The 27472-nt window shown below is 41.8% G+C and overlaps 1 protein-coding gene across 2 annotated transcripts in view; it reads right to left on the bottom strand.

Annotated features, from left to right (window-relative positions):
* Positions 1-12617, bottom strand: part of TNFAIP8 (TNF alpha induced protein 8) — a 123065-nt gene extending 110448 nt beyond the window's left edge. Inside the window, exons 1-3 of one of the 2 annotated variants that reach the window (XM_065546669.1) lie at positions 12460-12617; positions 2809-2884; positions 873-937 (exon numbers count right to left, since the gene is read on the bottom strand). In XM_065546669.1, coding sequence (XP_065402741.1) covers positions 873-885 — 13 coding nt within the window. In that variant the 5' untranslated portion in view covers positions 886-937; positions 2809-2884; positions 12460-12617. The remainder of the gene's footprint in view (positions 1-872; positions 938-2808; positions 2885-12459) is intronic. The other variant, XM_005557581.4, reaches the window with a different exon arrangement.
* Between the last annotated feature and the right edge of the window lie 14855 nt (positions 12618-27472).

Below are 27472 nucleotides of genomic sequence, written 5' to 3'. Positions count from 1 at the left end.
ATTTATGTGTGCGTGCGTGTGTGTGTGTGTGTGTGTGTGTGTGTGTGTGTGTGTTTCCCAGCTCTGACCAATGAAAGGCCTATACTAACCATTCCAGTGAATGAGGATTCCCAGTGTCTGGATTATAGTCTTGAAATACCATTTCTTACTAAAAAAAAAAAAAAACCAGGGTTTCCTGGGAAAATGGTTGACTCCAGGTATAGGCAAGAAATATACAAGACAAGCATGGACCACCTTAACAAATCAAACAGCAGGAAACTAACAAGAATACTAAGGTCAGATCAGGAGGACTTAGGGGCCAACTGAAGAGGCTCCCATTCGTCAAAGATCAGACAATTTGAGTCTCAGTAAAAACTAAAATTTCAATGGAATAAAACCTATAAAATAGATTTAATTCCATGAGCTCATAACAATTAAAAAAAAAAAACACCCTAATCAGTGATCTGAGAATGACATGAAATCAATTCTTGAAAACTGAGTAAATCAAAGGAAAGAATCAAGCATATATAAAATATATCAAGCATAGGAAAGAATTCACATCCCTTTCCTATGTGAATTGTACCACTGGGCAATCAAATAACAGATTGAAAAGGCATCTATCCTTATAAAATTATTCCAGCTAATAAATAAAATCAAAATTATAGAATTAGAGTATCACCATTCTGCAATTGCCCCACTGACTTAACAGATTTAGACACTGAGGATCAACAGCTGCTAACATCAAAAGAGTGGAAAAACCAGACCCCATGTGTCTCCCAGTGAAAGAATACACCATCATCTTTAATCTTGCCAAAGCGACCAGACCTGAATCTGATCAAGTCTCTGGATCCAGATACAGGAAACAGAGGGCAAAGTAGTAAGTTAAACTGTACCATGAGTGTGCATCTTTCTTGTTATCAACACTGTGGGAAACTCTACAGATTAAACAGCCCAGGTCCTGCAACAAATAAAAAAAAAAAAAGTTAAAGGAAGGAGACTCCGGTAGAGGGATCTGTAGATTAAAAGAGACTTAAAATACATTTTTTTTTTCTTTATCGGTAAGACTAAACTCAGTGGGTCAGGCTGCTCATTTGGGTAATAAAACCATAAAGACATGCAAGGAAGTAATTACTATAAAAGTCAGAATGGCATTTACCTTTGGAGGAACAGAGGGAAATGTGATCAGGATGGGATGTAAGATTTTGGTCCATTTGGCAAAGTTCTATTTCTTGACCTAAATGCTAGTGATATATATGAGTGTTTGCTTTGTAATAATTCACTAAGTTATGTACATTTGTTTTGTGTGGCTTTTTGATATTTATGTTTTATTTTACAATAAAAGTACGAAAAAAGCATTAAGAAAATCTATCAGGCATAACAGCACAGTCGCCAACTGACGGAAAAAGCTGCAAGGTGTCTCTCAGTGCTAGGTGGAAAGTGCAGGGACCCAGCAATAAATCAGACAGGAACCAGCATCTTAAGGACTCTGTTTCAATGAACTTTTCACTTTGAAGGTAAATAACTGAATCTACATTGTTTAATTAAAATTTGCCTTATAACCCTTAAATTATTTAAAAAAGTGTATAACGAATGACATGCTCCAAAATACCTCAAGAGCAATCTCAATTCAAAATGACTTCTTAGAGTTGGGTGTGGTGGCATGGACCTTTGTAGTCCCACAGCTACACAAAAGGTTGAGGCGAGAGAATTGCTTGAGGCCAAGAGTTTGAGGTTGTAGTGGGCTAGGATTGCACCTGTGAATAGCCACTGCACTCTAGCCTGGGCAACAGAGCAAGACCCCATCTCTAAAAAAAACACATATGACAAATAAATAAAATAAAATAAAATAAAAAAATAACCTCTTAGATATCTACCAGAATTGCAATGAACAGCTGGGCATTGGGTTCTCACAAATATAAGATGACACATCTCACACTCCATGAGATGTGGTGTGACCAGCTCTGCACACCCCATGGTTCATCCTTCTACTATTTGTTGTTGAATGAAACACGGAGACAAGCTTTGTAGCAGAACCAGGCTGGTTGGAGAGGTAACAGCCTTTGAGAGTTCACAGAAAAGGAGGGTGTTTGTGGCACTATTATTGAAGGGTAACACCCTATAGCACAAGTATGGGAGGGGAGAGCTATGCCACCAGAGTGTAAATCCCAGCATGGCCAGGCACTCACAGCATGTTACTTAACCTCCTTAAGCCTCAATTCCTTATCTGTAAACAAGGATTAACAATAGTATCTTTCTCACAGATCCCTTCTGAAGATGAAATTAAATAATGTGTATAAAGCACTCGGCACAGTATCTGCTGGCCCACCCTAAGTACTCAATAAGTGGTTGCCATGATTACTGGGATGGCAAACATTTCTGGAAAATTAAGGAACTCTCTATATGATGGATACCTTTCTGGTTGGAATGCAGGATGCCTTCTCCAAAGTAAGTAGTGCTATTTTATAAACCTATGATCTTTAACATTAAAAAATCACTGCTTCAAGATACGTCCAGTCAGTTTTAAAATGAAAAAGAGTAAGAAAAAGTCACAGCTACTAGTAATTAAGTATATGTGATTTTCAACAACTTCCATATCATTATTTGGTTTTCTCCTCCCAATTACCATTATGGGTGGTTAGTTTTAACTCCAACGAAACCTGGGATTATTAGTATCAGGAATACTGATGGCTGTAACTGGCCTCTAGGGAACGGGAGCCCAGGGTTAGTATAGGTGCTTCTTGTCCACCCTGTAACCATGCCCCTTCCCTTCTTCTATGGGCACAGCCAACCTCCCACAATAGAGGTTCTCCTTCAATGCCCAATACTCACTTTTACAGCTTCCCTTAAGGCTGTGACTCAGTTCTGGCCAATGAGGCCTCAGGAGGCTTCAGGAAAGATTTTACTCCTGGATGAAAAGGGATAAACACTACAGGAGAACCAAGTTATTGCTGCCCTCTGTGTCCACCCTTCACACACACACATCTTCCTGTCTTAAAAAGAGGTTGGCAGGAACCTGTGATACCTGTTGCTGAGAAAGCTATTTTCTGCCCACAAAGTGGCAAGTCTGCAGATAAAAATGTAACATGCTAAGGATGAGAATAGATAGAACTGATCCCTGATGACACTGTTTAGCCAAGGATCCAATCCTGAATCTACCCAATCCCAGATTGCCCTTCATATAAGATAATTTAATGTCTTTATTATCAAATCACTGTTCATTGGCATTCGCTTAACTGCAGCCTAAAGCATCCTGATTGTAATGATTTGAATTGCGTCCCTCCTGCTATGGTTTTGAAGGTGTATCTCCCCTCAAAATTCATATGTTGAAACCTAAACCCCAAGGTGGTGGTATTAAGAGGTGGTTAGAAGTCATTAAGTCATAAAGGCTTCACCATTATGAGTGGATTAGTGCTCTTACAAAAGAGGTTGAAAGGATTACCCCAGTGCCTTTTGCCCCTCCACCTCCCGTCTCATCTACCATGTGAGGACACAGCAAAAAAGCACCATCTTGGAAGCCCAGAGCTGCCCTCACCAGACACTGAATCTGTAGGTGCCTTGATCTTGAATCTCCAGCCTCCAGAACTATGGAAAATAAATTTCTGTTATTTACAAATTACCCAGTCTCAGGTCTTTTGTTACAGCAGTACAAACAGACTAAGAAACACCAAAAAGTTCATATGCTGAAGCCTTAACTCCTAATATCTCAGAAAGCAAATGCATTTGGAAACAGAATTTTTAAAGAGGTGACTCAGTTAAAATTAGTCTTACGGTGGGCCCCAATCCAATTTGATTGGTGTCCTTGTAAGAGGAGAGCTGGACACACAGACGCCAGGTGTGCGCACACACAACAAGCTGAGAGAATCTGTGGCCAGCGGATGTGAGCTAAAATATTAAAAATTTTTACTCTTCAGCCTGAAGGACAAAAAAAAATCCCTGATGGAAACTTGGGTGTACACTAAAAAATCAAAAGCCCCACACACAGTAAGTGGGTATTTTTCTTCTGTTTTAATTTCTTCAAAAGATCATTGTTTAAAGAAAAAACTATAATTTGTGGGGATTATACATATATATAGAAATAAACCATATGACAATCACAACACAAACAGTGTGGTCTCCTCAGTAGGCCCCCATATCTATGGTCTCGGTTTCCACAGTTGCAGTGTGATCATAGAGCATGCAGTCTGAAAATAGGTGAGTGCAGTATACAAGATATTTTGAGAGCAAGTGAAGAGAGAAAGACCACATTTACATAACTCTTATTACAATATATTGTTATAATTGTTCTATTTTATTATTTGGTATTATGGTTAATCTGTTACTATGCCTAATTTAAAAATTAAATTTTATCATAGGTACACATGTATAGGAAAAAGTATAGCTTATATAGGGTTCAGAACTACGTGCAGTTTCAGGCATAGACTGGAGGTCTTGAAATGATCCTCCCTGTGTAAAGGGGAACAACTAATATCCTTTATAAAGGCAATTGTTACAGACTGAAATATAGCCCCCAAATTCATATACTGAGACTCTAATCTCCATTATGGCTGTATTTGGAGACAGCCTCTAATAAAGAATTAAGGTTAAATGAGATCATAAGGGTGGGACCCTAATCTAATACGACTGATATCCTATGAAAAGGGAGAGACACCAGGGATGTGCACAGAGAAATGTTCTTGTGAGAATACGGCAGAAACATGGCCATCCGAAAGGCAAGAAGGGAGGCCTCAGGTAAACCAAACCTGTTGACGTCTTGATCTTGAACTTCCAGTCTCCAGAACTGTGAGAATATAAATTTTTGTTGTGTAAGCCACCAGTCTGTGGTATTTTGTTATGGCAGCCCCTGCAAACTAATACACTTATGTGGTACACTATCATCACTAAAGGCAACCATAAAAAACCAGAACTTTCAGGCCAGGTGCAGTGGCTCACGCCTGTAATCCCAACACTTTGGGAGGCCAAGGCAGGTGGATCACTTGAGGTCAGGAGTTCGAGACCAGCCTGGCCAACATGGTGAAACCCTGCCTCTACTAAAAATACCAAAATTAGCCAGGCGTGGTGGTGTGTGCCTATAATCCCAGCTACTCGGGAGGCTGAGGTAGGAGCATCGCTTGAACTCGGGAGGTAGAGGTTGCAGTGAGCTGAGTTTGCACCACTGCACTTCAGCCTGGGAGACAGAGCAAGACTCCATATCAAAAAAAAAAAAAAAAAAAAAAGAGAGAGAGAGAAAAAAAGAAAGCAGAACTTACGAAAGACTGATTAAAGGGTAAAATTCAGTGTGGATATGCTTACAGGACTTGGGTGGTTAATCCTCTGCCCCTGCCACCTGTCTCCACAAGTCACTGCCCAACCTCCTCTATCTGCCTCATTTCCCTAATGGTGAGGCTGGAAGGTCCTGGTGTGCTCAACTCCAGGGCAGCAAACTGGGGGATGGCTGACTACAGAGGAAGGCAGAGGCCAGACCTGAATTAGTCAGTTTCATACCTGTCATTCTCTGTTCAAATATTTAAATCTGGAGGGAAAAAAAAAAAAAAAAAAGCTGTCATTCTTCTAAAATTAGTACTATGTATCATCAGTAGCAGACCTTTATTATTCATAATTTCCATGGCCCCTGTAAGAATAAATTAAAAACTGACTAAAATTCAGAAATAGAGAAGTCTCAAGTACTGGCAAAACCCAAAATGCAAAAGCAGAGGGAGGAAGTTACAGAATATGGCTTCAAAGAAAAAAAATGGTCTGTTTTTCATTTTCTCGTTTTCTACCATTATAAAATGAGGGGGACACTCTGAGAACAGAATAGATTCCTGGAGGTACCAGGACCTCAGGACAGGGAACAGGCCTGGGGTAGGGGAAACGGTCCGCTTGGCAACTCTGAGTCCTGAGTTGGGTGTGGGCTCTTCCAAACATGTGCCCCTGTTGAAATAAGGGCGCCCATCCCAGTTCAGTATCTACAAACCACCTGAGTTATCCTTAAGTCAGCCGCCATACTGGATTTATGATGTCAGCATTGTCAGTGACTCAAAGTCTAGATTTTCAACTAATGAACATTGGGCAGACTCTCCAATGTCTCTGTTTCATGGCCTTCAATTCCTGGATCTATTTGTGGGACACCACTAATTGTTTCGGTTGTTATTTTTTGTTCTTGACTTGGTTGCTTGTCAATATTTTTCCACCCAGTGAAGACCTATAAAAACAAATTTGTTATTTCTCAAGATGGGTACACAGGTGTCCATTTTATATGCTGTGTTCATTTTATATGTTGTGTTCATTTTAATCTTTAAACTTTAAAGTCATTCTGTACTTTCAAGAGCTCTTTCCACTGCCAAAAAAATAATAATAATAATTAAAAAAAAAAATCCCTACAGCTAGCTGCTGCCTAAATAAGCTTCTTTCTAGAACAAGACAGGAAAATGAGTCCCATAAGTATCCCAGGCGAGGGGTTCTCAATTTGCATCAAGCTTCACTGGTGATTCTGACTTACAGTCAGGTTCAGAGCTATAAGTCCCAGATGAGCCCTCAAATACAGCACATTGGATAAGTTCAAAGTTTCATTTGGTGTATCACTTTTGTGGCTGCCCAGAAAATGATGTCCTCAAACTACCCCACCTGGGCAGAGCTTCCCTGACAGGGAGGCGATAAGCACCACAGGTACACAGGGCAGGGAATCCTTGCTTCTTTAGGAGGCTCCCTATTTACACAGGGTCTCTTACCCTGGCAAGTAATAGCAGCTGTTCCTTCAGGCACTGTCAGTCATTCCAGGTCATAAAAGCGAAGGAGCAAAGTGGCTACGTGTGTGCAAACAGAGGTCATCACCGGATGTTGGGAAGGCCTGAGCTCATTCACCTCTTCCAGGTATACTTCATGAGTCACTAGCAGCCTAATTCTGCCTCAAGACAAAAGGAATTCCATCACTAAGTGAGGACTGCTCTGCCTTTCAAGTGTAGTGAAACAGGATTTAACCAAACACCTGCCATTTTCCAGAAAACAATCTCAACCCTTTAAAGAGTGAAGAAGGAAAAATAAGAGAGTAGTTTCCTGACCACTGAGTGATGGAATGAGGTACTGCACTTACTTCCCAAAGATTTACGTGACCAAAGTTTGTTCTGTAACTTTCACTCTGTCACCAACACTGTCCATGCATTTTTTTCTCAGAAGACCGTGGCATTTCTTTTCGTGTCTGCATGGGTGTGAGGGTCTGAACGCAGTCAGATGAGAGCTCAGGACAGGAAAGGATGAGTGTAGTTGGGCCTACATGACGCACACCACAATCTCCGTCTCCCCTATTTTTGTTGACAGTCATGTTGTAAAAACAAACAAACAAACAAAAAAACAAACCTCATTTTGTTAAACAAATGATAAAGAAGAGTAATAAATAAGAGTTGGGAATGAGGAAGTCTTGAGCTAAATGAATTTGGTTTGAAGCCAGGCTTAAAGAGGGTATTGACTGAGTGGGCTGTTGCTTACTTTTTGGCTCCTTTAAAATATCCAAGAGTCACTGCGTACCTTGCTGAGTACTGTGTTCCCAAAAGACCTTGCCCTGGTGCCTAATCCTGCAGATGCGGTCCCTGTCCTGGGCCTCCCGGAACTCACGCAACTTCCCCTGAAGACACGCCAGCCCGATTCCCTTTGCAACACCAAGGGCAGCTGTCTGTCTTAGATAATCTAGTTTCATTCACTACCTGTTTTAAACATGGGAGTTGTGAAAGGCCAACCCACTGCTCACAATTTAACTGTAATAGGTCTTTTGAAAGCTTCCCTCATGCAGTGAAGCTTAATGGGTACTATGGCTCTTCTTCGTTCTCAGGCACATAAAACTCGAATGCCCTGCTCTGGTTCACTTATCTTTGGCAGCAGTGGCAACATTTCCCTTATATAATCATGTGACCCTGCAGCTGGCAATCATTGAAGCTGTGCTACATTCACCCCATTCTCTGGGCTCCTCTGGCATCGTTAAAGGAAAAAAGAATTCATGCTAAAACCACATATGACACAAGTTACTACTTTCCCTCTCTACTCCACTGTGGCTCAGTACTAAGGCTTACTGGAATGAGACCTATTTGGCCAATCTAACCAAGTCCTCCACTTAATAGGTGCCTTCTGCACACTGACACAGCAGAGGAACATCTACTGTAATCTGCACAACAATCCTACAACGTAAATACTATCCCCAGTTTTTACTCTGGTGAAGAAACCGGCTCAGAGAGCAAAGCAGACTGTCCAAAGCCACACAGCCAGCAGGGGCTGAGACAGGAGGTGCTGGTTCCAGCAAAGTCATTGGAACCAACTACTTCTTGACTAAAGTCATCTTTATTCCCGATGTTTAAGGAAACTACAAGTGGAATTTTGAACTTAATTTAATTATCTGTTATTAAAGAAACTAACCCAGAGGTGTTCACAAGTTAACCTGGAGTCTCATTCCTGTGACCACCTCCCCGCAACCCTTGTTTTTGTTTTTAGTGGAAAAGATCTGTACACCTAGCCCCCAGTCGTCTTGACAGAAACATCACCGTGTTGGTTTTTAATCCCCCTTGTCCTATACGGAAAAGGGCAAGCCTAGGAAAACAAGCTTTTTGGCACACACCCAGCTTTGCAGCCGGTTCTGAACCTCAGCTACCTTGGTTCTGAACCATAAACACTTGCTTCCAGAGATAAAGCAACTGCTCTCTAAAAGGATGGGCTGGGTATGATTTGATTATTGCTGAGCCTGTGACATTTTCAAACAATTCTCAGGTACCTTCTGTCTGATGTAAAACAAAATCCTATGGAATCAGGTTTGTTTCAGTAATACCACTGGTTATTTGAAACAGATGTTGGAAGAAATGTGCTTCTTTGAGTTTCTTATTGTTGAGAAAGACAAATATTTTGAATATCATTCTACTGTCCTGACTAAGGAAGTACCTTTACTTTCCTTGGTGAAACACAAGAGACTTCCAAACCCATTTTTGCCATTAGCAACTTACCTTCGGGGACTCCTTCTTATCAACAGGCATCTTTCCGCAAGTTACCTGCTTTCTCAAATCCCAAGGCTTTCATGTAAACATGAGAAGGGTGTGCTGTACTAGGCACAGAGCAGGAGCTCAGTAAATGCCTGCTGTGTAAATGAATGGTGCTCTCCTCCTGCAAGCTGGACTAAGGAGGTGGACACCTCCAAAGTTGAGGAACAGCAGCCATAGGGTATAAGGCCACAGACCAGGTGGTTTCCAAGATGCCCCTTGGCTCTGCCATTCTAGAATTATCTACACTCCACTTGTAGCTCATTTCCTCCTCTTCAGGCCAAAATGTAGGCTAAAAATGAACTGACCTCCTTTACATTTTGCAACATGGTTCTCTGTCTCTGTTTTTGTTTTTTACCCTCTACAAATCACTCATTTTCAGCTACTGGGCAGCACAGCTGAAGTATAAAAACTTAGAAACTGCAGTTGGCTCAGACTCCAGGGCCATAGTCATCGAAACCAGACACAAGAGTATGGGAAGAAAATTCTTAGCCACAGGGAAACACAAAGATTGGGTGTTACGAGGGCCTTTTCAGTGTTTGTTGAGTTCTTGTTGTGTGCATTTGGTATTAAATGCAGGATGCGGGCAGTATGAGGAGGGGTGAGGTGATAAAAGTTAATCTGGCAGCACACAATTCCTTCCCTTAACTTCTGTATCAGAGCCAGAGATCCCGGAGAATGCCAAAGCAGGGGAAATTGTTCATTTTGTTATCCAGGTTGGCCCCTGTGCGTGTCGCCATTGCCAAAGTCAATGCCCCAGCACGGGGATTGTACTAATAGGTCCTATGCCATTCCCCTCTGTGAAAAAGCAGGTGGCCCTTATTTATCATCACTGTTTCTCCCCTGTCTCCTGGAGGTTATCTCATGTTCAGCCCCTTCAACTGCTATCAGGCATAAATGGAGGGCGTGGGGAATGGACCATTCTACATGATGTGGAACAAAGCTCAATTCTGAGAACGAATGAAATCTCCAGGGTGTTACTACCACATTGGGCTATCTCCTGCAGAAGAGGATTAACTGTATCAATTAAATATGAGACCTCTGCAGTGCCTGGCACTGCAGCAGACTCAACTTTAAAGATTACCTCTGTGAAGTTCTCCAAGCCATAAGTCACATAGAAATTCACTCCTCCTCCAACTCAGCATTTCCTAATTAGTACTGTTTGGATGCAATCATTCCTCTCCACACACCCTTTCCTCCATTTCAACAGAATGAGAATTGCAAAGAACTGGCCTCATAAAATACTCTGTTCCCGGCCTCTGCCGTGTGTTCACCCCCAGGTTTCTGCTATTCTGTTTAGGATCCCAGGACAGCCTGTGCTCACAACAGCTCAACACATACACAGCGACTCTGTCTAGCAATGTAGTCTGAAATAGAAAATCAAGAGACAACAAACATGAGATTTCTCAACTCACACCAACTTTTCTTGGTGAGTTTAAACACACTGGAACAAAAGGCACACAGAGTAAAAGTTGCCCTTAAAGAAAATGTTTAAAAGGCCCATTTGTGCAGGATCACTGTGATTTTGGTAGAACCTTGTTTTATTCATTGATTTATTAATGATTCTTAAATCATCACATAATATGGATTAATATAATGGTTTATAAAGTCTACATATGTCAATCCAAAGAGCTTAACACAACACATTCAGTATCTAAGGGATTCCTATTTTACAGAGGAGTAGGTGCTAGTCTACTTCCCTAAACTTTATTTACTCAGATTACAAGTAAAAACTCAAAAGATGGGCAGTGAATGGGGGAGGCAATTAAATGTGTATGGAAGAGAAAAGGCATCCAAAAATCCACAAAAAAGCAAATTGTGTTATTAGCTAGAATATTAACAATTACTTGAGGGCCCCTGTAGTCCCAGTTACTCAGGAGGCTGAGGCAGGAGGATTGCTTGAGCCCAGGAGTTCAAGACCAGCTCGGGCAACATAGCGAGACCCTATCTCTAAAAACAACAACAACAATAGCTTGCTGACTTAACTCCTCATGACAGATCTAATTAGACGGTGGCAATAAATGTGTCTAAGTGTTTAATTAAATGTGATAATTATTTCTTTCCTTAAAGAGAGATGCAGTCATATGTTTACACTGCAAAGCATAATGTTTCCTTAGTGAAAACAGTGTGGAAACACTTCTGTGTAACACAGGATTCAAACCAGGATAAAAATATCGGCTGCGATAAGCAGCACTTAACAGTGATTTATTAACTCTTACCTTTCATGTGCCAATGCACAATGGCTTCTTAAAGCCTACCCTTTTTGGTTATTTCCTTTGGCCACACAGCTTTGTTATCCTTACCCTCAACGAATAGTTTCTACTTAGAATGTGATTTGAGCATCTCTTAAATGGATTATTATCAAGGAAGTAGGAGAATATTCTACTTTCATAGCAAGAAAGTAGCAAGAATAAACTGAAATGTAGAAGAACTCAGAGCAACTATTAAAATTAGATAGGACCCCAGCAACCAGGCAATCACTTTATAGATGAAGAAACCATTTGTATAATACTGCTGTTATGATAGCAAAGCTTCCAGTTACTTTTTTAAATGCAGAAATATGTCCTGCACTGAGGGAGTACTGATCCCCACCTCCCCCTACAAAAATAATTATGTAGGGATAGAATTATCAGTCTTAAGCAATCCAAGGATTTTCTTGTTTCAACACTGGGCACTGAACTACTGTTTGATTCTTTCCATGATTCCTCTAGGGATACTGCTCTTTCTACATAGAGCTTCTGTGTTTTAGAAAATCTGTTGGTTTAGGAATACAGTGTCACTGAAGCAATAAACATATTCGAGGTGCCTAAGCCTGTTTGGGTCAGCCTGGTCTTGAACGTGCCTATCAGTCGCCCGGAGTCCGAGGAGCCTGGGCGCTCATCAGGTGTCTTTGAAGCAGGTGCTGAGGGCTCCAGTGCCACATGTGCAGTCATGTACACACACACACACACACACACACACACACTTTCTTCCTCAAAGGAAGTCTCCATCGAATGATCTCAAAGCAGGGCTCTGGTCTCTGCCTGTTTTACAATGCAAGGTTGGATTACAATCTCAGGCCAGCATCTCAGTCTGCAATCTGGGGCACCGTGATAACCCGGGCAGTGCTTTCGCCAGCATGTGCGGTTACAGGAGGACGTGACAAATAGGGAGCCGAGTTATAAAGGGAGGGAAGGAATGAGGCTCAGAGCAGGAGATGGTGAAGAGGTCGCCCTGAATAGGTAAGGGTTCCTGGCAAGGGGTCTTGGATCCTCAGTGCGGCACTGGAACTGAGTAAAATTACGGGGAGTTTCCGAGGCTGTGCGCTCCCGCACACACTCGTACGCACACCCACCTACACAAGTTGTTCAAACGCACCCACTCACACTCACTCACACTCGCTTCCGAAACTCTCTGAGCCGGGGGCGCGCCCCAAGAGCAGCCCGCAGCCCAGCGGCGGGAGAGGCGCGCGGGGGTGTGCGCGGGACTGGAGCGCCCAGGAGGCACTTACTCGGAGGACTGGCGCGGCGGCGCCGGGACGCTGAGGCACGAGCTGGGCTGTTTGGCGGCGCCGAGTTCTCTACTCGTTCGGTGGCTCGCGGGCTCCCGCGGACCTTAGCCAAGCGCGGGTTAGAGCTGGCGGGAGAAAAGGAGCCGGGGACCAGGGGCGGAACTTGCAGGAGGGTCCAGGGGTGTGGCGGGCAGGCCGGGGAGGAGCCGGGAGGTCGGGGGCGGAGCGTGCAGGGAAGGAGGAGCCCAGCGGCTGGGGCTGGGCGGAGTGGGAGAGGAGGAGCTAGGGGTCGGGACAGCAGGGGTCGGGAGTGGCCCAGGCGCAGGAGAGCGCGGAGAAGGGCTGGGCGGCGGCCTGGGAGCCGGACTGGGACCGCGAGGCCCAGACCGCTGGGGCGCTGGAGAACAGGACCCACTTGGGAGATATGCAGAGGATACGCTATTCCTGAGCCCCTCCGTTTCTTCCGTTGTAAAAATGAGACGCCAACCCTCGTAGTGTGTTGAGATGGTAAAATGGGGCCATACACATGTGCATTGTGCCTTGCACTTAAGAACGCGTGAATGTTAGTGTCTGCTGCCATCATTATTGACTATTACGATGATGATGATCCGTGAAAGCCCCTAAATTCCGCCTGCTCTTTTGCTGTTCATTTTCTGCTGGCGTGAAGTCTACCCCATGATAGCTGACGCACTCCTGATTCCTGGTTTACATTGGCGGGCAATGCAGGGCTTCCTCTTTGAGTTAAAGACTCATTGGCTCCTGGAAAGCCCTGGCTCTCTACCGCCCCCGCGCGTACTTAGCTGTGACTGTCCTTGCCTGGGGAGCCGAAGGCTTGCCCTTCTCAGGGGCCACCCGAAACTGCCAGGACAGAGTAGAATCTGGATCTTCAGTCTGTTGAGGGGCCCTGGCCTGGGGTAGCCACTTTCAAGGGTGAGGGACCTTCTGGTGGTAGTACGATGTAAACATCAATTAAGCCCCTACTACATGGCAGCAGGGCACAGAGGGCTGGGAATATTAATAATACTGTAGCAGGACTAGCCACAGACAAAACCTCTCAGACACCAAGTTGGAAAAGGAAGGGATTTATTCAGCTGGGAGAATTGGCAAGCTACTGCCCTAAAATCCGAGCTCCCCGAGTGCACAATTTCTGTCCCTTTTAAGGGCTCACAACACTAAAGATTTTACATGAAAGGGTTGTGATTGATTTGAGCAAGCAGGGTGAACATCACAGGGGCTGCATGCACCAGTGGTCAGAGAAACAGAACAGGGCAGGGATTTCCACAATGTTCTTCTATACAATGTCTGGAATCTATGAATAACATCGGTTTCTAAGTTGAGAGTTGATTTTTAACTACTGGGTTTAGGCCAGGCAGGCCCAGGCCTGGTTTCAGGTCTGGCACCGGCTGCCTGTCTTTAGTTTTACTTCCTTGTTTTTTCTTAAAACAGGTACTGAGTATAAAACAATGTAAAACAATATGAAAGGGTGTCTCTCTTTCCTCATTTCCCCCCTTTGAGACTCTCACTTTTTATTATTGGGAGGTTTCACTCTTATTTTTGCTACTTATGTCTTCTTGTGCAATAGATTGATAGTGATTCATGTAGTACACTTGTGATGAAGCATTTTGGTGAACTAAGGTAGGAATGAAGCTTTTTTATCATTTGAAGAAGTACAGGTAGCAAACAGGGGAGCAGTAAGCAGCTTCTTATTACTATTATAACTTCTATTGTAAGAGTTTTAAATCCTTCTAGCGCTGGGAACTAATTTTTAAGCATGGCTTCAGGGTCGAATTTGTGCTACACTTGTACAGGCACATGTGTCAGTTTTGTCATATTTTTAACTGTGTCTTTAACTACTTGCCTTTGATTATCTATGTGTAGACTGTAAATAGTAAGGTTAAATTTCTTATAGACCTTTCTTTCAGCTGCTAGCAAGTAGTTGAGAGCCAATCTATTTTGATAGATAGCATTTCTTACTTGAGTTTCTTGCTGGGCCAGAATAGTCAAGGCTTGACCAGTTTTATTAGTGATGATTTTTAAAATAGCTTGCAACCATATGATTCAGTTGAGCATGTAAATGGGGGTCCAGTATTCCCATGAGCTGTCTTGTATCTAAGTGGCAGGCCTATAGTATTGTATAATTTTTAGGAGGTCATTTATCATCTTTTTAATTACCTATAGCTATCCTTCATTTTCTGCGGGAAGCATAGACAGGGAAGCCCAGGAGTTCGCCTCATTTTATGGGCAGTAGGAAGAAAGATGGTTTAATAGTGCCAATAACACAACCACCTGTCCACTGGTCAGGCAGCTTAGCATAGGCTTTATGTCTACATATCCAGTAAAACCCGGTGGGGGCAGTCCAGTCCTGGTGTAATTCTGGGTGGGTCCAGACAGTCTGCAACTTTGGAAATTTACTGAATGAATCTCTTTCTGTGTAATTGGAACTCCACCATGTAACTGGTTTTTTTTTCAGTACCATTACACAATGTTTGCCCCCAGACAACTAAGTCATCCTACAGAATGAGTGAATTTTTTTCTTTTTCTTAGCCATGCAATATTGTCCAATAATTAAGACTTTTAGAACCTAGAGATGATCAGGGTGATTCTTTTGGACCAGGAATTCATCAGAAACTGGGTCTGTAGGCACTAATTATCGGGCTTCTTATGGCCATTGATCTCCTATTACAGTTTTTTGACAAACATAACATGAAGTGACATTTAGAGACTGGGCTACATGCTCGGCTAATTGCAAAAACAAATTTCTGGTTTTTCCTGGAGTCTCTGGTACTGGCACATTTAGTTTATCAGAGAAAGTCTGAAATACTTGTTCCGGAAAGAGTTTACAAACCTCCTCTTTTACTGAGATACTTACTTTAGGACCTAGTTCTTTTCTATTGATGCCCAGAGATACATGTTCTCCTTTTTTTTTTTTTTTTTTTACCTTGGGTTTAAGGGATTTGTAACTATTGATTTGAATGGGGTTGCAGCTTCCACTCATACAGGAGGGGCTGCCTTCTCCTTTTTGGAGCTAAATAGGATCTTTTTTATCCTTTTTTTAAGTAGTCTAGATGACACAAGACCAGTAATTACACACGTTTGCACATGTGCTTAATTCATGGCAGATATACTTATTTCCTGCCGTGTAACCTTTTTTTTTTTTAATTTAAAGAACTGCAGCTTATTCTATGCCGATTGCTATTGATAGTGGCACAAGCATTAAATTTTAGGGTTATATGCTTGGAGACCCCTCTTTCTTCTGTCCTAGCTATTACTTTACTTGTGTCGCCTAGAAAAGGACCAGTTCTTAATTTTATTTTTAAAACTGTTATCATGGGAGGCTTAAAATGGGTCATAACACACATCAGATTGGTTATTTCCTGGGCTACATACCTTGGATAGAATAGCATTTTACAAACAAGTTTCTTTTAGAGTCCTGGTACACTTTTAATACCATAAAATAATAGTACTGTAGCAATCTTTTGTCCTACCTCAGTGACTTGATGTATATACTGGGAACAGCCCTCAGTCTGAGGAAGGTCAGTTGAAGTCCTTACTGTGTAAGTCCAAATTTTAAGGAAAATGAGTCCCGCGATGAGTTTCCTCATGCTTCGGCCGTGCATGGACCAGTCAGCTTCCGGGTGTGACTGCAGCAGGGCTTGTCATCTTCTTCAGAGTGACTTTGCAGGAGCTGCTGAAGCTGCTCTGATCCACGTACAGCTCCCAGCCTACTGATGTTTAAGGATGGTCTCGGAGGTTGGGCTCACTAGAATAAACTGAGTCTAATACCTCTACACAGTTATGTTTAACTGGGCTCTCTGATACCAGGAGCAAGGTGGTGGGGTTTAGGGTTTTGCAAATTTCAGTGGTTATGCGGGGGTTTTCACAGAGCAAGCTTTGGTATCTAATTAGTCTAGCATTCATTAGCTAATGGTGTCCTTTGGTATTTATTAAAATTACCACAGCATGGGGGGACTTTATGTTTAGTTTTTACCTAAGAGTTAGCTTATCTGCTTCTTGTGCTAACAGGGCCATTGCTGCCAGGGTCCTTGGACATGGGGGCCAGCCTTTGGAAACCCCATCTAGTTGTTTTGAGAGATAGGCCACTGGCCTTGGCCAGGGCCCTACAGTCTGGGTTAAAACTCCAACTGCCATTTTTTTTTTCTTTTTGACACATAGAGTGTAAAAAGTTTTGTCAGGTCAGGTAGCCTCAGGGCTGGGCCCGATGTGAGTTTTTCTTTTTAACTCTTGAAAAGCTCATTGCTGTTGGTTGTAATAGATGTAGTTTATCTAATCTACATTTTTATTGACTGTCATCTACCAAAATATTGACTTAAATCCTGTAACTATTTGATTTCAAGCTTTAAATTGATCTGGTATTCCTTGCGGGGCTCCAATTGCATCTAAATAGATGTGAGAGTTGAAAGACCTATAAGGGGCTTTTCTCGCTTTACAATGTCTTATTATTATTATTATTTCCTCTGCTTGATGAAATGCCAGGGTGAAAGGGATAGCCAAATGGACAAAAGCACAAGGCCCACTCTAGTTATTCAACAGAGTGCCCAGTAAAGGTCCACTACAATACCACTACACATCCACTCGGGGATGAACAAGGGCTGACTGATTGATAAGCTCTTGAAAATTCTTAAGCTCACTGTATCCCTTCAGGTCTCCAAGGAATGCTAAGTTTCCTCCCTGCTGTGAGAGACACGAAGTGAACTTAGTGTTGGGAGATGGAAGCTGGATGTCCCTTGGGGGCTGACCCACAGGGACTTCGGGATATAGCAGAGAGAGCTTGGCATGACTTATTACTCCAGGCTGTAGAATCCTGGAACAGAGCTACCATGCAGCCCATGCCTGGTCGACTGGAGGACCACCTTAGTGGAAGGGGGACAGTCAGGGCCTCTGGCTTGCCATGTGCACAAGCATAACAATTGCTTTTGTTTAACGTGCAGATGGAATTTTTGATCCATTTCAACCAGGCATTTGCATCTTGGTATGTTGTGTTAATTGGCAAAGTTTAAGTCTTTAACTTCTATGATCCTCTAGTAAAATGAATGTTTTCTTTAGATCTCTTTTTATTAGTTTTTAGACCAAAGAAAGTTAAACACTATTTTATATTTAATAATGCTTCCTGTATGATTTTTATACCAGATAAGCTAAATTTTACCTTTATATTAGTGTGTTATTAATGTTGAACTTGATTTTAATAAAACCTTGTAGATATATTTCTCCAATTTTTTATGTTTGACCATAAGGTAAGATTTTATAGACTCTTTTTAACTTTTTATAATTTTTGTTAAAGAGCAGGTTGATGCTTTAAGAAAAACCTGTTGCATTTTTACTTTAATGTCCAGTTCACAGAGAAACTGGATGATATCTTTTTAACTTTAGCTAATATGTTTACACACAGAATTTTCTTTACAATTAACATTTTAAAACTTGCTTAAACTTTTAAAACAATAATTTTGTTAACCTTTTAATGTAGGTAAAAATCCACATTATTTATGCCTCCTTATAATCTTTTTACCAAAGGTATATTTTACTTTTCTTATACAGCTTGCACATAAACTGTTTTTTCAATAGTACTCAGGAGGCCTAATTACTTTTCAATTATACAACATTTTTTGCATAAAAATTTTTTTATAACTTTTTTCTTTTACAACTTTTGCAGACAATTTTTCGACATGTTTCAACTTTCTGACTTATTACAAACATTTTTTTAAACAACCAGTTAATGTATTTCAAGATAAGAATTTACCATGTAACATTCTTTTTATATAAATTCTGCCTCCCCCCTTTTTTCCCTTTCTTGAAATTTTTTAACATTGTTCCTAGTTGGGGGGGCTTATTTGTGCCTGACCCATGCTTCTTCGAGGCAAAACACCACACTCATACCTCACGCACACCACAAAACAAAACAAAAAAACAGGTAGAAAAGGGCACACACACACTTCTGCAGTTTACACCAAACCAAAATCAAAACCAAAATCAGAGTATCCAGAAATCCAAGCCAGGTCAAAACCAAAACCAAAGTATCAAGCAATCCAAGTCAAGTCAAAAACAAAAACCAAAGTGCCAGTATAGGCACACCATGGGTGATCAGGCCATGCTTCTACTCAAATGGAGTAGGCAAGTTCCCAAGACCAGTCCACCAAGTGCCAGTAAAGGCACGCCATGGGTGATCAGGCCATCCTTCTACTCAAATGGAGTAGGCAAGTTCCCAAGACCAGTCCTGCCAAGTTTCAGATGTCTGGACTCCAAGTGCCAGTTCTTTCACGGTGTTCAGCCACTGTGTTAATCCTCCGTGGGGGCCTGCTACACGCTTCTCTGGTGAGGCGGGAGCGCTCTTTGGATCGCACCACTCAGGCTGGCCAGAGTCCCTGGCAGGGATGCTCCACAGGGCAGGCCTAAGCATCCTAAGGGGCTGCCTCGGCTGTCCGTCTGTCAGTCTCTTAGCTTCCCGGTCAGGGAACCAAGAAATGTAGCAGGACAAGCCGCAGACAAAACCTCTCAGACACTGAGTTGTAGAAAGAAGGGCTTTATTCAGCTGGGACCATCGGCAAGCTACTGCCTTAAAATCCGAACTCCGCGAGTGCACAATTTCTGTCCCTTTTAAGGGCTCACAACACTAAAGATTTTACATGAAAGGGTGGTGATTGATCTGAGTAAGCAGGGGGTACATGATGGGGCTGCATGCTCCGGTGGTCAGAGAGAAACAGAACAGGGCAGGGAGTTTCACAATGTTCTTCTATACAATGTCTGGAATCTATGAATAACATCGGTTTCTAAGTTATGAGTTGATTTTTAACTACTGAGTTTAGGCCAAGCAGGCCCAGGCCTGGTTTCAGGCCTGGCGCCGGGCTGCCTGTCTTTGGTTTTACTTCCTTGTTTTTTCTTACAACAGGTACTGAGTATAAAACAATATAAAACAATATGAGAGGGTCTCTCTCCTCAATACTAGTAAAACTTAATATGTGTAGGTCACCGTTCTACTCCTCACAACAATCTGTGATATAGATCCTGTTGCTATCGCTGGTTTACAAAGGGAAAGGGAGACATCGTGAAGTAAATAGCCTTCCCAAAGAAAGTTACACGTTGGAAATGGCCGAGTTTGGCTTGGAGAGAGGAAAGTAAACTCTTGATAGGTGAAATAGACAAAATCACAACACATTTGGGTTTAATGCAAAAGATAGAAACATACACAAGGTACGGAGATTTTTAAAAGAGGACTTTGTCCTGTGGTTGTAACTTTGGGGAAGGGCGTCAGGGAGATCTTCCTGGAGTAGGTGATATCTGAGCTGGGTTTGGAAGAAGAAATGGGAGCTTCAAAGGCAGCTATAGGTGAAGAAGAATCACAGAAAACTTTTTCAAGCCCGAATAAGGATGGAGGAGAAGTGGAATGGTGGCCGGAATGAAGCTAAAACAGTAAAACAGGACGAAACTCAAGGGCTGTTTTCCTATAGAAACTGAACAACATGAATTTGACCTTTGATAGGTAGGAAGCCAGAAGGGTTTTAAGCACAGGAGATATGTCAGGTGTGGTTCTAGAAAGTTTAATCTGGAAACATAGAAGATCCCAGAACCAAGAAACTTGCTTAGGAAATATTGAAATATGTCAGGGTGAGATACTTCAGTAGGCAGAATTAGTAGAGTTACAGAAAGAGGTCCACTTCTTAATCCCTGGAATCTGTAAATACGTTACCTTACATGCAAAAGAATTATTGCAGGTATTACCTTCTCATTCGGTCATGAAAAAAAAATAATAAAGAAATTTTGCCGGTGTGATTAAGATTGATGCCATTGAGATGGGGGATCATCCTGGATTATTTCAGTGAGCCCAATCTAATCACATGAATCCCCTAAAATGGAAGAAGGGTGGGTCAAAGAGATTCAAAGCATGAGAGGGACTCAACCTGAACCATGAACCAAGGACTGTGGATAGCCTCCAGGAACTGGGAAAAGACCTTAGCTGACAGCCAACAAAAAAACTGACTTTCTTTATCTGTCTAGACTTGCATTTCTTCCACAGTCCTACAACAGCAGAAACCGAATTCTGCCAATAACCCAAATAAGCAAGGAAATGGATCCTCCTTTAGAGTCTTCAGAAAGTAATTGAGCTCTACTGATACCTTAATTTTATCCTGGTGAGACTAATACTAATTTATGGCCTACATTTTAAACTCCTAAATTTATGATCATTTGCTATGGCAAAAGTAGAAAACTAACACAGATGCTGAGGGCCTAAACTATGTGGATGGAAAGGAGAATATGCATTCAAGACTTATCAAAGCTTGGAGATTGAGGGGATGGAGGGAGTGAAGGAAGGTGAGTCATGGAGGTAGATTTAAAGGGTTTCAGGACTGGCAGGGTCAGTCATTGGTGATGTCATTCAGTGGAAAGAAGGACAAAGATAGGTACTTTCTAAATACCTCTGGATTCTGCAGTAGTGCAACTAAACTAGGATTTAAAGGATTAAAAGGGTTTGTAGACACCTCTCTTCTCCCATCCCCAAATAATCAGAAACTATCTCTGAATGCCCATGGATAGTGATATTTGTTACCACCAATTGAGAGTTCTAATACTGGATCTGCCCTGTGTAAGCTGGATGACTCTGGACAAAGCACAAAACCTTAATGAGACTTAGCTTCTACTGTGTGAGATAGAAGGAGAAGTTCCATCTGCAGGATTCCTGTGACAGTCACCCAGGATATCATGGTGTTTGAAACCTCAACCCCAGTAACTTTCACCATTGCTTGATTTTAGTCTCCCTTGTCCCTGGCTGCACCCTGTAGCAGCACCCTCAGATCCACCTCTACCTTTCTTATCTGTATCTCTGACATTCTATACCCCAACTACAACTTCCCACCCTTGATCCACACTCTTCTTTTATCTGATCTAGATTTGCATTTCTTCCACTCAGCCTCTTTTCCTATCCAGCCTAACTCCAAGAGTCAACACATCAGTCACTCCCTTGCTAGTACTCCCTATTCCTTTATCCCATTGTCCTTTCCCTGTACCCACCTGGCAAATCTTTTTAGCCATCCACATTTTTCATATGGACTACTTAACAAACAAAAAGTGTGAAACTGGGAACCACTACAGATTTATGACCTTGAGTCTCCACTAAGCCATCCTGCAGCCTGCATATCCTCCAGCATCATGGATGGGAAGGAGAAGGGGTTTAATCTTTTTACCATGTCCTCAAGACACTTTTCCCACTCTCTTAATATATGATTTCACTTCCTAGTTCATGGGAAATTTAGAGATCATCAATAGAGAATTTTCTTGACATCATGCCCCAGCCACCCAAAATGCTATCTGCATTCACATTCATCTTGACTTCCTTTCTTCTTGTCTCAATGGATCAGAGCAAACTCATTCACCAGTTCTCTGGGTCCTCCACAATCACTTTCTTTTATCTACAGAGGCCGTATTCCATTAACTATTCATTCCCTTTTATCCTCAATCTTTCATTTCTATACTTCCCCTGCAAAATATAAAAATGCTAAAATTTAAAAAAAAAATACAAAATTTAAAGTTCTACATGGAGGTCCCACTCTCTGTTGGCATGACCCACTTTCTAGAACCATGTAAACCTAAGAGACCAGAGACTCTAATGGTAGAAACAATGCAGAGTAACCACTGTCTCAGTGTTTACTTTTGGAGAGGAATGGAGAGTGGGGAACCCCTGAAATCTTAGGCAACTTGCATCCTATCAGTGGGCTCACCGCCCAATGTGTTTAGAAAACAATTCTATGACACCGGCTTTTGAAAAAAGAGAAAGCTTTACTGCAAGTTGACTGGCAAGGTGATAGGGTGCAATGCTCAAATCTGTCTCCCCAGGCTGGGGTCTGGAGGCAGGGTTTATAGGCAGAGGATAACTGTGAGAGAGACAGAACAATGCAAGGAGGCATGATCTGATTGGGTCATGCAAAGAGGTGATGCTGGGTCCTTGGCCCTTAAATCCACACTGCAGCAAAACACAGTACCCCTCACTTCTTAATTCCATCCCCATTCCTCATTCTGAGTACTTAGATTCTGCTGTGGTTGGCTCCAGGGTCGTGAATTGGGAATACTTAGTTTATCTGGGCATGCTCAGGTTACTTGACTTGCAACCCTGGGGTCCTTTGCACTGAAAATCAATTCATCATTTTGTTACTAACGAAATTGAATAGGGCCTTTTTCCCTGTCCGCCTTATTTCATATTGTGGTGATGTTTAGAAATTAGTGAGATAACTAACTTTGCTGTCTTATTTGGTCCAATAGATACTTGGGTCATTTCCTTTTCAAGCTAGCTCTTGCATGTTTCCAATTTGGGGCCAATAAAACACATTGGAATCTAGAAGCTCCTAATAACTAGTCCATTACTCAATGGCTAAATATATTCTAAAATAATTGTAGCTACATCTAAATTGATGAATCCTCTCAGACCCCAAAACCCCCAAACTCCGTAAATCACATCAAGTAGAGATAGCTGTAAAATACTTCTGTGCATGCCTTCTATTTTTGCTTCTGCCCAGCTGAAGGTAAGGAAACTAACTCCAGAGAAAGTTGTGAAGTTTTAAAAAAATCTCTGTCCCGGTTTGCTTGTGTACTCTTCTCTTTTGCTCCAAGCCCTTACTCTGCTTACTCAGTGAAAGCATCTTCTTTATGAGTGTAAGGAAATAATTGTGTGGCACTGTGATACATGCAATAAAAATGTACACACAAATAGTCTGGGAGGAGAGAAAAGAAGTAACTCACATTCCCTGGGAAAATGGGGAAGATTTCACAAAGGACGTTCCATCCATTTGAGTCAAAAGGATGAACTGGAGTTTGCCAAGCAGACAGAAGGATACTACAGGCAAAAGTAAGAGAAAAGGGAAAGATAGGTTTAACATTTTCCAGCAAGCTGCAAAGTACTGAAGCAAAGATGTGCAACTTAAATGCAGCCCACAGAAAGGTTTATGTTGCCTTTGTGCCTTAACTACATCTTTGTGGGAATGTGCCAATGAACATGCCTGATTCAAAGCATGGCTATAATTTCACCATTCTTCCAAATTATTCTTTAATTGTCCACTGTTTCAACTCTATCTTTCAAGTTCTATTTATTTTTGGAGGATTATCATAAAACCTTATCTTGTCCTCAAAGTAACCAGATGAGTGAGATAAAGAGTATAGTTTTTTTTCTATTAAATAATAGAAACTCTGGGATAGAATAAGAATCAAGGTTTTAAGACAGTGATCTTTTCCCATTGCTTTAATAGACCTCAATCGCCACTCATGGCTATTACGTATCACTAATGGCTGTACCTCCATTTTAGAGTATTTTTCACTCTTTAAGCAGAATTATTTACCTCCTACGATAACGTAGGCACAAAAACACATCTCTTGCTAGGAAAGCTTGCTAGAACTATAAGCTGCTTCAAAACGTGACTTTATCTACAACTGTCCCCAATTGGGTCAGCCACACTCCCCATGAAACTAAGTTCTTTGTGTGTTTCTAACTGGCCACCCCTTAAGACATTCTTAGGAATTATAGTGTTGTCTCTAGCCGAAATCCTTATTTTTCTATGATTGCACCATTGGTCTCTCTGCGTGAGTTCTTCCCCACCTGAATTATTTTCTCCTTTTGGACCATCTCAAATCTCATGTGAACCTATCCCAAATATCACAGCGACCAGTTTTGTTTTGTCTTGTCCTTGAGGACACAATTTTACATTTTCAACTCCTTTTAAGACCTTTTTAAATAAATAAATATGCCTTAAATTCCTGGCTCTATTGATAGAGCTCTCTTGTGTGCCTCCACTCCCTCTACTCACCAAATGCTAGTCCAAGTTGGGAATGCTCTACTTGATTTGAAGCAAGACAAGTTCCCATCTTAGTCCTGTATTGCTCCAAGAACAGCACCCTTACCTAGTAGATTTTGACTTCCACATTGTTCTCCTTCAATAGCCTTACTTCTTTCATTGTAAGTACCAATCCTCGGGGTAAAGAGTTGGTATAATACTTACTATCATGTGTGAGTTCTCACTCTTCATAGCAATGGCCTCCTGGACTTAAAAAATTTATTCAACATCGTTGTGGATTAAAAATGACCTTAAAGTAAAGATATGGCCAAGATTTTAGTTGTTAGTCCCTTTGTTAAGATCTCAGAAGGATATAAGGGTGTGCCTTGTAGACCTTTTCTGTGAGACACCAGGATTTCTAGGAATCTGAAGGTGGTATACCACAGCAGTTTTACCGGTGGCCCAAGGTAGAGAATAGCCTGTCTCAGAAAAAGACAATATGGGTGTGGTTTTTGTCTAGTGGAGTGGTTTATAATTCAATATATAAGAAATTCGCAAAGTTTTTAAAAGAATTTTACTAGATTGAACTGTAAAATATGGGAACCGTATAAAATTTAAAGAAGCCTTTGAGCCTTTAAGCTTCTATGGCCAGAAATGAGACTGAGAAGACTAATCAGTTGAAACCGTGGTCCACTTTTATGGAAAAGGAAGAATGACTGGGAGTGGGGGTTGGGTGGTGGGAAGTCCAGAGGGAGGAGCCGAGACCTGTGGAGAGTAACTCCCAGGGAAAAGGGTTATTCAAGGAACCACCAACACGTGCCTATCTAAATTTTAGAATCTCTATGGACCAGGGACTGCTATGTAATTCTAATGTTTCCTCCTTTTTGAATGGGAGAGAGCTATTCTATCTTTGTTTCATCACTGTATGGCTGGCGTATAAGAGGCACACAGTTTGTCTCTTTCATTCACAGGTCTTCAGAATGAGAGGTGTCATACTTTTAAAACCTCATTTAAGAAGCCTAGTAGAGGCCAGGCACAGTGGTTCAAGCCTGCAATCCCAGCACTTTGGGAGGCCAAGGCAGGCGGATCACTTTAGGTCAGGAGTTTGACACCATCCTGTCCAATGTGGCGAAACCCCAATCTCTACGAAAATACAAAAATTAGCCAGGCGTGGTGGTGGGCACCTATAATTCGAGCTACTCAGGAGGCTGAGATAGGAGAATCGCTTGAACCTGGGAGGCAGAGGTTGCAGTGAGTCGAGATCATGCCACTGCACTCCAGCCTGGGCGACGAGACTCTTGTCTCAAAAAAAAAAAAGGAAAAAAATGCCTAATAGATGCTTGGACTTGATTTAAATAATGGGGATCCTGAGGCTTGAGGCTTCAGTCTGGTCCTAATGTCCTGATGATGTAGTAGGATGAAACTGCTAGAGTTTTATAAGGAGGGAGTTTATTTTATATGTAAGAGAAACATAAATAATTTATGGACAGAGGGTGGACGGTGGCAGATTTTAAGTGGACACAACTGGTTCTTTGACACTTTAACCCATCAGAGATGGAGGGTACGGCCCCCTCTCTTAAATCCGGATGGGCTCTGTGAAGTTTTATCCAACAAAATATGATAGAAATGACATTGTGCAAGTTTCTAGGTCCAACCTTAAGAGACTATTATCTTCAACTATCTCTTGGGACATTTATTCTTGGAGCCCTAAGCCATCATGTAAGATGTCTGGACCCTGTTGAAGAGATAATATGGAAAGGCCCTGAAACTACATGTAGAGAGAGAGGCCCACCTGAGCCCAGACTTCCGGTCATGCCCTCTAAGGTGTGTTAGTAAACCTGTCTTTGGCGCTCCAGACTAGCTATGCTGCCAGCTGAATATTACTGGGCGACCCTGCTTAATGCCACATGGAGCAGCAGAATTGCCCAGATGAGTCCTCTGAATTCTAGACTCACAAAGCCATGGAACATTACATTACCAAATGGTTGCTATTTTAAATCACTAAATTGGAGAGTAGTTGGTTACGCAGCATACAAAGTTTAACATTTAATTAACATTACATTTGATGATCAAATTATTGTAAATTTGACCAGTGGAAGCGCTTTTGGTTTGTTCTGGCACAACTAAAAAACTACATGATCACTACGACAGACCAGGTGGCTTAAACAACATAAATTTATTTTCTAACAGTACTGAAGACTGGAAGTCCAAGATCGAGGTAATACGTCTGGTTTCTCTACAGGCCTCTCTCCTTGGCTTGCAGATGAGCATTTTCTTGCCGTATCCTCACATGGTCTTTGGTTTGTGCATGCACATATCAAATATCTCTCTCTCTTTAGTCTCTGTTCTTATAGGGAAATCAGTCATATTGAATTAGGGCCCCACCTGTAGGATCTCATTTAACCTTAATTACCTCTTTAAAGGCCTATCTCCAAATACAGTCACAGTAGGGCTTAGGGATTCAATATATGAATTCTGTCAGGGACACAATTCAAGTAATAACAATCATCTTTGTAAAGGATATTAAAATTAACACCCTTTATATTATGATTGTCACATAGTTTACTTTTACTTATGCATATAACTGTAAAAATAGTTATTTTTTGCTTTAAAGAATTTTATATATATATAATTTTTTTTTTTTTTTAGACAGAGTCTTGCTCTGTCACTCAGGCTGGACTGCAATGGTGTGATCTCAGCTCACTGCAACCTCTGCTTCCTGGGTTCCAGTGATTCTCCTGCCTCAGCCTCCCAAGTAGCTGGAACTACAAGCACATATCACTATGCCCAGCTAATTTTTGTATTTTTGATAGAGATGGGTTTTCACCATGTTGGCCAGGCTGACCTCAAACTCCTGACCTCAGGCGATCTGCCCACCTTGGCCTCCCAAAGTGTTGGGATTACAGGCGTGAGCCACCATGCCTAGCCATCTTTTGAAAAAATTAAAACACAAGAAACCTTTTTAAAATATATACTCACTTATTTAGTATATTTGGGACTGCTAATTTTTAATGTAGATCCAAGATTCCAAGAAAATCTTTTTTCAATTTTCTTTTTAAAAAAATTTGACTCCTTAAAAAAAGGAACTCTTGGCCAGGCACTGTGACAGCACTTTGGGAGGCCGAGGCAGGAGGACCACGAGGTCAGGAGTTCAAGACCAGCCTGGCCAATATGGTGAGACCCTGTCTGTACTAAAAATACAAAAATTAGTCGGGCTTGGTGGCGGGCGCCTGCAGTCCCAGCTACTC

Source organism: Macaca fascicularis, chromosome 6 (assembly GCF_037993035.2).
Source record: "Macaca fascicularis isolate 582-1 chromosome 6, T2T-MFA8v1.1".
NCBI classification, from domain to species: Eukaryota; Metazoa; Chordata; class Mammalia; order Primates; family Cercopithecidae; genus Macaca; species Macaca fascicularis.
This window is presented reverse-complemented; position numbering and strand designations above follow the sequence as displayed.